The sequence below is a fragment of the Convolutriloba macropyga genome, chromosome 12, assembly GCF_964194025.1.
Source record: "Convolutriloba macropyga chromosome 12, txConMacr16.3, whole genome shotgun sequence".
Taxonomy (NCBI): domain Eukaryota; kingdom Metazoa; phylum Xenacoelomorpha; order Acoela; family Convolutidae; genus Convolutriloba; species Convolutriloba macropyga.
In genome coordinates this window covers 42,442,879-42,457,540 of record NC_134479.1, presented here as the reverse complement: position 1 = coordinate 42,457,540, position 14,662 = coordinate 42,442,879, and the positions used below count along the sequence as shown (strand labels likewise).

At 37.3% G+C, this 14,662-nt stretch overlaps 1 protein-coding gene across 1 annotated transcript in view; it reads left to right on the top strand.

The window, feature by feature from the left end:
• Positions 1 to 14,662, top strand: part of LOC142350893 (uncharacterized) — a 125,096-nt gene that overhangs the window by 21,598 nt on the left and 88,836 nt on the right. The window contains exon 9 of the mRNA XM_075402896.1: positions 79 to 253. Within this exon, the coding sequence (XP_075259011.1) occupies positions 79 to 253 (175 nt within the window). The remainder of the gene's footprint in view (positions 1 to 78; positions 254 to 14,662) is intronic.

Genomic DNA, 14,662 nt, shown 5'->3' with positions numbered 1-14,662 from the left:
GTAATAACTTCAACTGACAATTTTTATTGTCTTTTCATTTTTGTCCTTTTTTTAAAAAGGTTGTGATATTGGTTTCAGAAGATATTTGAAAGTACCTACTCGGATTCATTCAAAAACTTGGAACATGTTTTGTTCCAACATTCAACTCATCAGCAGCAGTCGGGGGCAAAATCAACTAAGGGCAACTCTGGTGGTGGGATGACAAATCCAGTTGGTGGTAGGCGGACACATGAAAGGGCTGAGGCTCGAAATAGTGAGTAAATTTTAGTAGGTTTCCTGACGTTGTTGATCGTGCAGTTCTAAAATTCTGAGTATTTGCTCCACATGGCGAGGGAGCATAAAATATGGACAACAGGGGTTTTGCCCAGTCAATTTTGGCGGATTTTATTTAATGGAAAGACAGTTAAAATCATTAGAAACCCCGGCTAGTGTAGAATGTTTTAATTGAAGGATTTTTTGAATTTTGTCTTTTTAAGAAGCTATCGAGGTTTAAAGTTTTGTGAACGTTCAACAAATCAGGTTATTTTTAATTGCTCTCAAACGAAATTTGTAGCAATTAATTAGTCCTGCTGGTCTTTTTTTATGCAATTTTTCGTACAACCAAACTTTTGACTGATCATTTTTTTGTCCGACTCTTTTGACTTCAGTCGTCAAAGATGGTATAAACAGGTAAAGCTCGGAGGGCACACTTTCTCTTAGAGCTTTGCGGCTTGCTAGTCTTAAAATAAGCGATTCACCAAAACTATTTAGGTGACTTGAATTCATGGGGTCAAGGGCGGTTCTAAGAGTTCGAGTTAACCCCACCCCCACTTACCTCATTCCAGCGACAATCTCTCCCCGCGCTTTCGCGCACCCCCAGTGCTCACCAACCTCTCCATTTTTTTTAAAAATTGGCTTTACCTTTTGATCTCGTTTTTTGTTTTCATAAGTCACTATTTTCAAGCTTGACTTCTGACTTACCTCACTCACTGTTTCAAGTAAATGGATTTTAAATTTGTTCAAACATTGAGTTACGCAATGTAGTGAATACAGTCAAAGTCAAAAGCTCAATCAAAGGAGACGGGATATACCAATAAAGCCCGGTCGTTAAGTCATAATGTGTTAGGTTATCAAAGTCCATCAGAGCGATTGCTAGCTGTCATCAGTATTAAGCTTAATAGCTTTCAATTTAAAAAGCTGAATTGAGTATGTTTTAGAATCTAACTGAAACTGCACCCGTAGTTAGAACACTGTTTGACACTTAGGAAAAAAATTATGTCAATTTCTATCTTTTTTCTTTCGGTTTCAATCCCGATGTGCGTCAATATTGGCCATTTTCCGGCAATCTGCTGGCTATTTTTTAAACCTCAAAACACCAACTTTGTTTATCTTTTCAAGTCGCTCATTTTAAATAAAAGGATACATAAAGCACTACATAAAATTCTCAGCTGAATGTTGCTTAATATGGATGCCAGTACTAAGTTTTGAACAAAAAATACCTTCTCTGAGCAAAATATTACATGATTTAAGTATTGCTCATTTTTCCTTGCCTCTGACTATATGTGACTGACTTCTGCTATGATTATCTAATCTCGTTCAGTAAAAGTTCAGTGAAATACCGTTGTTCCTAATTCTGGCGTTGATTCTTTTGAAATTTCGGTATGAAAAACTCAACTGCCATTGGCCATTTTATTACCTGATTTGAAAAATTTTGGATGATTTTAATTGGTAGTGGAAAGTTTTTGAGTGAAATCTAAAATTAAAAAAAAATCTTTTGAGTTTCTTAATACAGCTTTGCTTTTTGTCACATTCTGCATTTCTTTTTCTCCTCAGTTTAAAGAAACTTCTCAATTTTATTTTATAAAAACGAAGCTCGGCATCTGATTCATTTTTCCCCATTCCGTTCCTCAAGATCAGGTTAAAAAGTTTTCTTGCGTGAATTCCATTCTGAGTGAAAAGATACTTTTGGTTGTTCAAATTTTTTGCGTTCTTCCACGTGAACTCATTGTCTTTCTGACTCTTAATCATTCTCTTCCTATCTTCTTACGCTCTGCGCTCCTTTGTCTATGTACTATGTGTGTCTCTCTCGCTCACTGAACATTGTTTTCTATAGCTGCGAAGCTGTAAGCTGAGTGGAGCTATATTGCGTTGTTGTTTTTTTTTGTATCGTCGTCTGACGCTTTTTTCGTTTTACATTTGTTCACATCTCAAAGCTGAGAAGTAAAATTTTCTGAATGACTCCTCTCTCTCACTAACTGCTTTTGCGCGCGTGACGTCATTTCTCACTCTATATAGCAAATGTTTTTTGCGTGATTAGATTTTGATCATAAGTGACTTACCTCACTCAATAAAATGACTTTTGCACTTTAAATTTTAAGTTTATTTTGAATTAGTTTAACGTGAAAGGAGCTCATATGTGTAATAAGGGTCCCTACTGAAAATACTTCTGCGCAATAAATTTTAGCAAGCTTTATTAATTTGACGTTTAATTTTTTACATAGCTTTTTGAGCGGCGTCGATAACTTTTCAACTTATATCTGTATCTGTTTCTATCTCTATCATACGGCACGCAAGTCTATTCTTTTGTAGCTATTCTGGCAATCTGCTGGCTATGTTCTTTCTTTTTGAAAAAATTCTACGTTCTTGCTTTTTTACAATGTTTTTTTTTTAATGACGGGGTCTGTCGCCCGGAAACTGCATCATTTCATGACGGTCTCTTGCCCAGAAATTGCATCCTTTCATGACGGGGTTGTCGCCCAGAAATTGCATCATTTCATGAAAGTGTCTGTCGCCCAGTTTTTTTTATAAAAACGAAGCTCGGCATCTGATTCATTTTTCCCCATTCCGTTCCTCAAGATTAGGTTAAAAAGTTTTCTTGCGTGAATTTCATTCTGAGTGAAAGGATACTTTTGGTTGTTCAAATTTTTTGCGTTCTTTCACGTGAACTCATTGTCTTTCTGACTCTTAATCATTCTCTTCCTATCTTCTTACGCTCTGCGCTCCTTTGTCTATGTACTATGTGTGTCTCTCGCGCTCACTCAACATTGTTTTCCATAGCTGCGAACCTGTAAGCTGAGCGGAGCTATTTTGTGTTGCTCTGTTTTTTTGTATCGTCGTCTGACGCTCTTTTTTCGTTTTACATTTGTTCACAGCTCAAAGCTGAAAACTCAATTTTTCTGAATGACTCCTCGTTCTCACTAACTGCTTCTGCGCGCGTGACGTCATTTCTCACTCTATCTAGCAAAAGTTTTTTGCGTGATTAGATTTTGATCATAAGTGACTTACCTCACTCAATAAAATGACTTTTGCACTTCAAATTTTAAGTTTATTTTGAATTAGTTTAATGTCAAAGGAGCTCATATGTGTAATAAGGGTCCCTAATGAAAAGACTTCTGCGCAATAAATTTTAGCAAGCTTGATTAATTTGTCGTTTAGTTTTTTACGTAGCTTTTTGAGCGGCGTCGATAACTTTTTCAACTTATATCTGTATCTGTTTCTATCCCTATCATACGGCACGCAATTCTCTTCTTTTGCAGCTATTCCGGCAATCTGCTGGCTATTTCCTTTTTTGAAAAAATTCTACGTTCTTGCTTTTTTACAATGTTTTTTTTAATGACGGGGCTGTCGCCCACAAACTGCATCATTTCTTGACGGTCTCTTGCCCAGAAATTGCATCCTTTCATGACGGGGTTTTCGCCCATAAATTGCATCGTTTCATGAAAGTCTGTCGCCCAGTTTTTTTTATAAAAACGAAGCTCGGCATCTGATTCATTTTTCCCCATTCCGTTCCTCAAGAGCAGGTTAAAATTTTTCTTGCGTGATTTTCATTCTGAGTGAAAGGATACTTTTGGTTGTTCAAATTTTTCGCGTTCTTTCACTTGAACTCATTGTCTTTCTGACTCTTAATCATTCTCTTCCTATCTTCTTACGCTCTGCGCTCCTTTGTCTATGTACTATGTGTGTCTCTCTCGCTCACTCAACATTGTTTTCTATAGCTGCGAAGCTGTAAGCTGAGTGGAGCTATATTGCGTTGTTCTGTTTTTTTATATCGTCGTCTGACGCTTTTTTCGTTTTACATTTGTTCACATCTCAAGCTGAGAAGTCAAATTTTTTGAATGACTCCTCGCTCTCACTAACTGCTTTTGCGCGCGTGACGTCATTTCTCACTCTATATAGCAAAAGTTTTTTGCGTGATTAGATTTTGATCATAAGTGACGTACCTCACTCAATGAAATGACTTTTGCACTTTAAATTTTAATTTTGTTTTGAATTAGTTTGAGGTCAAAGGAGCTCATATGTGTAAAAAGGGTCCCTAGTGAAAAGACTTCTGCGCAATAAATTTTAGCAAGCTTGATTAATTTGTCGTTTAGTTTTTTACGTAGCTTTTTGAGCGGCGTCGATAACTTTTTCAACTTATATCTGTATCTGTTTCTATCCCTATCATACGGCACGCAATTCTCTTCTTTTGCAGCTATTCCGGCAATCTGCTGGCTATATTCTTTTTTTTTGAAAAAATTCTACGTTGTTGCTTTTTTACAATGTTTTTTTTTAATGACGGGGTCTGTCGCCCGGAAACTGCATCATTTCATGACGGTCTCTCTCGCCCAGAAATTGCATCATTTCATGACGGGGTTGTCACCCAAAAATCGCATCATTTCATGAGGGGGTGTGTCGCGCAGAAATCGCTTTATTTTTTGGCAGGATCTGTCGCCCAGAAACTGCATCATTTCATGACGGTCTCTTGCCCAGAAATTGCATCCTTTCATGACGGGGTTGTCGCCCAGAAATTGCATCATTTCATGAAAGTGTCTGTCGCCCAGTTTTTTTTTTTATAAAAACGAAGCTCGGAATCTGATTCATTTTTCCCCATTCTGTTCCTCAAGATCAGGTTAAAAAGTTTTCTTGCGTGAATTCCATTCTGAGTGAAAAGATACTTTTGGTTGTTCAAATTTTTTGCGTTCTTCCACGTGAACTCATTGTCTTTCTGACTCTTAATCATTCTCTTCATATCTTCTTACGCTCTGCGCTCCGTTGTCTATGTACTATGTGTGTCTCTCGCGCTCACTCAACATTGTTTTCCATAGCTGCGAACCTGTAAGCTGAGCGGAGCTATTTTGTGTTGCTCTGTTTTTTTGTATCGTCGTCTGACGCTCTTTTTTCGTTTTACATTTGTTCACAGCTCAAAGCTGAAAACTCAAATTTTCTGAATGACTCCTCGTTCTCACTAACTGCTTCTGCGCGCGTGACGTCATTTCTCACTCTATCTAGCAAAAGTTTTTTGCGTGATTAGATTTTGATCATAAGTGACTTACCTCACTCAATAAAATGACTTTTGCACTTCAAATTTTAAGTTTATTTTGAATTAGTTTAATGTCAAAGGAGCTCATATGTGTAATAAGGGTCCCTAATGAAAAGACTTCTGCGCAATAAATTTTAGCAAGCTTGATTAATTTGTCGTTTAGTTTTTTACGTAGCTTTTTGAGCGGCGTCGATAACTTTTTCAACTTATATCTGTATCTGTTTCTATCCCTATCATACGGCACGCAATTCTCTTCTTTTGCAGCTATTCCGGCAATCTGCTGGCTATTTCCTTTTTTGAAAAAATTCTACGTTCTTGCTTTTTTACAATGTTTTTTTTAATGACGGGGCTGTCGCCCACAAACTGCATCATTTCTTGACGGTCTCTTGCCCAGAAATTGCATCCTTTCATGACGGGGTTTTCGCCCATAAATTGCATCGTTTCATGAAAGTCTGTCGCCCAGTTTTTTTTATAAAAACGAAGCTCGGCATCTGATTCATTTTTCCCCATTCCGTTCCTCAAGAGCAGGTTAAAATTTTTCTTGCGTGATTTTCATTCTGAGTGAAAGGATACTTTTGGTTGTTCAAATTTTTCGCGTTCTTTCACTTGAACTCATTGTCTTTCTGACTCTTAATCATTCTCTTCCTATCTTCTTACGCTCTGCGCTCCTTTGTCTATGTACTATGTGTGTCTCTCTCGCTCACTCAACATTGTTTTCTATAGCTGCGAAGCTGTAAGCTGAGTGGAGCTATATTGCGTTGTTCTGTTTTTTTATATCGTCGTCTGACGCTTTTTTCGTTTTACATTTGTTCACATCTCAAGCTGAGAAGTCAAATTTTTTGAATGACTCCTCGCTCTCACTAACTGCTTTTGCGCGCGTGACGTCATTTCTCACTCTATATAGCAAAAGTTTTTTGCGTGATTAGATTTTGATCATAAGTGACGTACCTCACTCAATGAAATGACTTTTGCACTTTAAATTTTAATTTTGTTTTGAATTAGTTTAAGGTCAAAGGAGCTCATATGTGTAATAAGGGTCCCTAGTGAAAAGACTTCTGCGCAATAAATTTTAGCAAGCTTTATTAATTTGTCGTTTAATTTTTTACATAGCTTTTTGAGCGGCGTCGATAACTTTTTCAACTTATATCTGTATCTGTTTCTATCTCTATCATACGGCACGCAAGTCTATTCTTTTGCAGCTATTCGGGCAATCTGCTGGCTATGTTCTTTTTTTTGAAAAAATTCTACGTTCTTGCTTTTTTACAATGTTTTTTTTTTAATGACGGGGTCTGTCGCCCGGAAACTGCATCATTTCATGACGGTCTCTCTCGCCCAGAAATTGCATCATTTCATGACGGGGTTGTCGCCCAAAAATCGCATCATTTCATGAGGGGGTGTGTCGCGCAGAAATCGCATTATTTTATGGCAGGATCTGTCGTCCAGAAACTGCATCATTTCATGACGGTCTCTTGCCCACAAATTGCATCCTTTCATGACGGGGTTGTCGCCCAGAAATTGCATCATTTCATGAAAGTGTCTGTCGCCCAGTTTTTTTTTATTTAAAAACGAAGCTCGGCATCTGATTCATTTTTCCCCATTCCGTTCCTCAAGATCAGGTTAAAAAGTTTTCTTGCGTGAATTTCATTCTGAGTGAAAGGATACTTTTGGTTGTTCAAATTTTTTGCGTTCTTTCACTTGAACTCATTGTCTTTCTGACTCTTAATCATTCTCTTCCTATCTTCCTACGCTCTGCGCTCCTTTGTCTATGTACTATGTGTGTCTCTCTCGCTCACTGAACATTGTTTTCTATAGCTGCGAAGCTGTAAGCTGAGTGGAGCTATATTGCGTTGTTCTGTTTTTTTTTGTATCGTCGTCTGACGCTTTTTTCGTTTTACATTTGTTCACATCTCAAAGCTGAGAAGTAAAATTTTCTGAATGACTCCTCGCTCTCACTAACTGCTTTTGCGCGCGTGACGTCATTTCTCACTCTATATAGCAAATGTTTTTTGCGTGATTAGATTTTGATCATAAGTGACTTACCTCACTCAATAAAATGACTTTTGCACTTGAAATTTTAATTTTGTTTTGAATTAGTTTAAGGTCAAAGGAGCTCATATGTGTAATAAGGGTCCCTAGTGAAAAGACTTCTGCGCAATAAATTCTAGCAAGCTTTATTAATTTGTCGTTTAATTTTTTACATAGCTGTTTGAGCGGCGTCGATAACTTTTTCAACTTATATCTGTATCTGTTTCTATCTCTATCATACGGCACGCAAGTCTATTCTTTCGCAGCTATTCCGGCAATCTGCTGGCTATATTCTTTTTTTTGAAAAAATTCTACGTTCTTGCTTTTTTACAATGTTTTTTTTTAATGACGGAGTCTGTCCCCCGGAAACTGCATCATTTCATGACGGTCTCTCTCGCCCAGAAATTGCATCATTTCATGACGGGGTTGTCACCCAAAAATCGCATCATTTCATGAGGGGGTGTGTCGCGCAGAAATCCCTTTATCTTTTGGCAGGATCTGTCGCCCAGAAACTGCATCATTTCATGACGGTCTCTTGCCCAGAAATTGCATCCTTTCATGACGGGGTTGTCGCCCAGAAATTGCATCATTTCATGAAAGTGTCTGTCGCCCAGTTTTTTTTTATAAAAACGAAGCTCGGAATCTGATTCATTTTTCCCCATTCTGTTCCTCAAGATCAGGTTAAAAAGTTTTCTTGCGTGAATTCCATTCTGAGTGAAAAGATACTTTTGGTTGTTCAAATTTTTTGCGTTCTTCCACGTGAACTCATTGTCTTTCTGACTCTTAATCATTCTCTTCCTATCTTCTTACGCTCTGCGCTCCTTTGTCTATGTACTATGTGTGTCTCTCTCGCTCACTGAACATTGTTTTCTATAGCTGCGAAGCTGTAAGCTGAGTGGAGCTATATTGCGTTGTTGTTTTTTTTTGTATCGTCGTCTGACGCTTTTTTCGTTTTACATTTGTTCACATCTCAAAGCTGAGAAGTAAAATTTTCTGAATGACTCCTCTCTCTCACTAACTGCTTTTGCGCGCGTGACGTCATTTCTCACTCTATATAGCAAATGTTTTTTGCGTGATTAGATTTTGATCATAAGTGACTTACCTCACTCAATAAAATGACTTTTGCACTTGAAATTTTAATTTTGTTTTGAATTAGTTTAAGGTCAAAGGAGCTCATATGTGTAATAAGGGTCCCTAGTGAAAAGACTTCTGCGCAATAAATTTTAGCAAGCTTTATTAATTTGTCGTTTAATTTTTTACATAGCTTTTTGAGCGGCGTCGATAACTTTTTCAACTTATATCTGTATCTGTTTCTATCTCTATCATACGGCACGCAAGTCTATTCTTTTGCAGCTATTCCGGCAATCTGCTGGCTATATTCTTTTTTTTTGAAAAAATTCTACGTTCTTGCTTTTTTACAATGTTTTTTTTTAATGACGGGGTCTGTCGCCCGGAAACTGCATCATTTCATGACGGTCTCTCTCGCCCAGAAATTGCATCATTTCATGACGGGGTTGTCACCCAAAAATCGCATCATTTCATGAGGGGGTGTGTCGCGCAGAAATCGCTTTATTTTTTGGCAGGATCTGTCGCCCAGAAACTGCATCATTTCATGACGGTCTCTTGCCCAGAAATTGCATCCTTTCATGACGGGGTTGTCGCCCAGAAATTGCATCATTTCATGAAAGTGTTTGTCGCCCAGTTTTTTTTTATAAAAACGAAGCTCGGAATCTGATTCATTTTTCCCCATTCTGTTCCTCAAGATCAGGTTAAAAAGTTTTCTTGCGTGAATTCCATTCTGAGTGAAAAGATACTTTTGGTTGTTCAAATTTTTTGCGTTCTTCCACGTGAACTCATTGTCTTTCTGACTCTTAATCATTCTCTTCCTATCTTCTTACGCTCTGCGCTCCTTTGTCTATTTACTATGTAAGTCTCTCTCGCTCACTGAACATTGTTTTCTATAGCTGCGAAGCTGTAAGCTGAGTGGAGCTATATTGCGTTGTTCTGTTTTTTTTGTATCGTCGTCTGACGCTTTTTTCGTTTTACATTTGTTCACATCTCAAAGCTGAGAAGTAAAATTTTCTGAATGACTCCTCTCTCTCACTAACTGCTTTTGCGCGCGTGACGTCATTTCTCACTCTATATAGCAAATGTTTTTTGCGTGATTAGATTTTGATCATAAGTGACTTACCTCACTCAATAAAATGACTTTTGCACTTGAAATTTTAATTTTGTTTTGAATTAGTTTAAGGTCAAAGGAGCTCATATGTGTAATAAGGGTCCCTAGTGAAAAGACTTCTGCGCAATAAATTTTAGCAAGCTTTATTAATTTGTCGTTTAATTTTTTACATAGCTTTTTGAGCGGCGTCGATAACTTTTTCAACTTATATCTGTATCTGTTTCTATCTCTATCATACGGCACGCAAGTCTATTCTTTTGCAGCTATTCCGGCAATCTGCTGGCTATTTTCTTTTTTTTTTGAAAAATTCTACGTTCTTGCTTTTTTACAATGTTTTTTTTAATGACGGGGTCTGTCGCCCGGAAACTGCATCATTTCATGACGGTCTCTCTCGCCCAGAAATTGCATCATTTCATGACGGGGTTGTCACCCAAAAATCGCATCATTTCATGAGGGGGTGTGTCGCGCAGAAATCGCTTTATTTTATGGCAGGATCTGTCGCCCAGAAACTGCATCATTTCATGACGGTCTCTTGCCCAGAAATTGCATCCTTTCATGACGGGGTTGTCGCCCAGAAATTGCATCATTTCATGAAAGTGTCTGTCGCCCAGTTTTTTTTTATAAAAACGAAGCTCGGAATCTGATTCATTTTTCCCCATTCTGTTCCTCAAGATCAGGTTAAAAAGTTTTCTTGCGTGAATTCCATTCTGAGTGAAAAGATACTTTTGGTTGTTCAAATTTTTTGCGTTCTTCCACGTGAACTCATTGTCTTTCTGACTCTTAATCATTCTCTTCATATCTTCTTACGCTCTGCGCTCCGTTGTCTATGTACTATGTGTGTCTCTCTCGCTCACTCAACATTGTTTTCTATAGCTGCGAAGCTGTAAGCTGAGCGGAGCTATATTGCGTTGCTCTGTTTTTTTTTGTATCGTCGTCTGACGCTTTTTTCGTTTTACATTTGTTCACATCTCACAGCTGAAAAATCAATGTTTCTGAATGACTCCTCGCTCTAACTAACTGCTTTTTCGCGCGTGACGTCATTTCTCACTCTATCTAGTAAAAGTTTTTTGCGTTATTAGATTTTGATCATAAGTGACTTACCTCACTCAATAAAATGACTTTTGCACTTTAAATTTTAAGTTTATTTTGAATTAGTTTAACGTGAAAGGAGCTCATATGTGTAATAAGGGTCCCTACTGAAAATACTTCTGCGCAATAAATTTTAGCAAGCTTTATTAATTTGACGTTTAATTTTTTACATAGCTTTTTGAGCGGCGTCGATAACTTTTCAACTTATATCTGTATCTGTTTCTATCTCTATCATACGGCACGCAAGTCTATTCTTTTGTAGCTATTCTGGCAATCTGCTGGCTATGTTCTTTCTTTTTGAAAAAATTCTACGTTCTTGCTTTTTTACAATGTTTTTTTTTAATGACGGGGTCTGTCGCCCGGAAACTGCATCATTTCATGACGGTCTCTCCCGCCCAGAAATTGCATCATTTCATGACGGGGTTGTCGCCCAAAAATCGCATCATTTCATGAGGGGGTGTGTCGCGCAGAAATCGCATTATTTTATGGCATGTTCTGTCGCCCAGAAATGACATCTTCAGAGGGGGATCTGTTGCCCAGAATTTGCATCATTTGCTTAGGGGATCTTAATCTTTCCAGAAATTGCATCACTTCGTGAGGGGTTTTCATGAGGGAGTTAATCTGAGTTATTTTAATGTAATATTGCATAAAAATAAATAATATTGCAGAAATAAGATTTCTGTCATTTTTCTCTTCTATTTGACACTTGTGCATTTTCTTTTGCTGTTCTTTTCTTGCTTCGTTTTCTGGTATTCTCTAGCATAGGCTTGCAATTCTTTATTATTGTAGCTGTGAAGTTGTAAGCTGAGCGTAACTATATTGTGGTGCTCTTGGTTTTTACGACTCGAAGAGGAGTATTGAGATTCTACAGGTTTTTTTTAGCAGAAAGCAAGTTTGTTCATGACTTGAATTTTGACTTCTTCCTGTTCGAGCATTTACGTCCGTTTTTGATTGTTGACTTCTGTTTTCGAACATTGGACTTTAACATTAGCTTCGTTTGTAATGTATAGCAATGGCTAACAGTCTGTAATTCAAGGTGAAGAGGTCAATTTTGAGAAAATTTGATCCCATTTAGCTACCTACACCGCCCCCCCTCAAAAAAACTACCCTCGCTCACGTACCTAACCCTCATCTCCCCCCTCCTCCCACAACGTACGTACCCCCCACTCCACTAACCCCCCCCCCCCACCAGCACCTACCCACACCCCTGAACTGAAAAAGTTTTAATGCTTTTTATGTTATATTGGTCTACGGTTTCTGTTATTTCTAGTGTTTTTTTCGATGTTCTGATTTTTACCAATTTAGGGTAGAAATTATTTTGCACGACGATTCGAGTCGTTTCCGGTATTCTACCGGCTATGTTTTTTGTTTCGTCGTCTGACGCTCTTTTTCGTCTGACATTTGTTTTCAGAGCAAACCGGAAGTCAAATTTTCTGAATGACTTCTTCGTCTCACTAACGGCGTTTGCTTGCGTGACGTTTTTTCTCATTGTCGCTCTAGCAAAGGTGTTATGATCATTTGCGTGATTAGATTTTGGTCATACGTAACTTACCTCCCTCAATAAAGTGACTTTTGCACTTCAAAACTTAATTTTAATTCGAAGTAGTTTGAAGTCAAGGGAACTTATATGTGCAGTAAAGGTTCCTAATAAAAGGCTTCTGCCGAATGAATGTTAACAAGCTTTATTAAGTTATCGCTGATGAGTTTTTTACCTCGCTTTTTGAGGGGCGTCAATTTTTCTGTTTAGATTTGTATCTGTTTCTATCTATATTATACGGCACACAAGTCTATTTCGCAGCTATTCCGGTAATCTTCCTGCTATGTTTGTTTCTTTGTTTTATCTGTCTATATCAGTAGTGAGAAAGGAGGGGGGTCTGTTGCCCAGAAATCGCTTTTAATGACGGGGTCGGTCGCCCAGAAATCGCATCATTCCTTGAGGGGGACTGTCGCCCTGACATCGTTTTATTTCATGACGGCATCTCGACCAGAAATCGCATCTTTTCAGACGGGGGTCTGTCGCCCAGAATTTGCATCATTTCATTAGGGGGTCTTAATCTTTCCAGAAGTTGCATCTCCTCATGAGGGAGTTAATCTGACTTTTTCATTGAAATATTGCATAATAAGCTTAATTTTAAGCTTTACATTTTGCCTCGGAACATTTCCCATGAAATGCATGAATTTCAAGGCTATAAGCGTTTTGTGTACGTAAAACCGGCATGTAATTTGCGTTATTTCAAAATGATACGAAAACTGCGCGATATACACCCTCCTTTCGTATTACTTATTTCATACTCTTCTTGACCAATATCTCTATTTCTGGAGTGCAAATCCATCCATATAAAATTTCTAATCTCATCGTCAAAAGTTTTTGTGAAAAGGCTAATTTTTTTGCTGTAAACAACAGCTTTTCCACCTTATTTCGAATAATTGGGCTTTCAAGCTTTTTCTTTTAAATACAATACTACGAAGGGATCTTTACCGTTTGTGATCCCTCCCCCAGCTTTGTGAGTGCATATTATTTGCACCCCCAGTTCACAAATCCCATTTTTTATATAATGATTTAACATGTTATGACACGTACTCTATAAAGGGTGGATGCATAACGTAATGGGGGCACAAACGGAAACGATCCCTGTAAAGATTATAAGTGATATATTTAAAAAAATAGGAGGCGTAAATATAGAAAGCAAAATTGTCTCGTCATATTTTTTGGGCATATTTAAATAACCTACTGTTTATTAATTGTTCTCGAACAAATTTTTTTGAGCTTTTTTTGTAAACGTGCTGGTCTTTCCTGTGGAATATTTTGCGTGACGGTTTTTGCGCTTTCGTTCTAGAACAGTCTGACTTCTTGAGTGACTTTTTTGTTCATTTTTGAGGAATCGCAATTGCTCTCATTAATAGCCGCAAAGAGATAGCTGAGGAGGCCATTGAGAAGTCAAATTAGAGTGGTAATTTTAATCGCGCTGGGGTGGTAAAAAAGCGATTAGGTTCCAAGCGTGATTTTTCAAAGTACCTCTTCTTTCAAAGTAGGGTCAGAAGTTGGACAATTTTTTAATTTTTGAAGGAGAATTTTTTTCACATGCGGAAATTTGAATGCTGTTTTGTGTTTCTTCTCTTGAGTGCTATTAATATGATACATTTGCTTTCTAATGTCACCTATTTGGAATTGATTGAGCTCTTTGACGGGCAGCTAATGCTTTTTTAAAATTTTACACTATTTGTAAAATGTTATTGAAAATTCGATGTTCGCCCCCTTTTTTTTAGTATTCTCACGTTGTCTGATCAAACTGGTATTATTAATGTCATTGTAATTGCTTTCTAATGAGCCATAAATGAAATTAATTAGGTGTTTGAGTTTATGGCTAGTGAATTTCAAGTTTTTGATACTATTTGTTCTGAGCATATTTAAATGATTTTTTTTTTAGTTTTGAGCTTATTTGTTGTACTTTTTGACTTATCGTTTCTTTTTTATTTCACTAGGAACAGTCTCCCTGGTTGCTAATATCAACTTTTTAATTGATTAAATCAATTGTTTCAGTTCAAAGCTAATTCGTTCTATGGCTTTGACTTTCATTCTTTTCAAGAATTATTACCGAATTTTTGAGGTTTGGTAGTTTTTATTGCCTAATTTGTTTTGTTCATCTTCTCAGCCGGCTATTATAGCGCTCCTATTTTTTTACTTCGTCGAATAAAAAAATGTTTCGCTTTACCTCATTTTGCCGCTTTTTCAACATTTTGCGTGATATCTTTTTGACTTCTCTAGGCTAGTTTCTCTCTTCTCTCATTCTACTAAAAGTGATTTTGAACATCAGTTGCTCAGCAAAGCAATTCAAAATGAAGAGAGTCAGTATAAATTCAATTCAAAAGTAGAAACGGGATAAACACATAAAGCCCAATTTTAGATGCCCGCTATTTGAACGTCGTTCCTATAAGTCTTATTTACCATCTCTAATGCTTATTGGTATTGATAGTAGCCCCTGTAGCCACTCCCTAAGAAACAGAAGTACGTTATGTTCAACTACGAAATGCCATCAAAATAAATCGGACTTAAAAAATGTTTTTGTACAAAAATCTTTTTTTTTCAATAT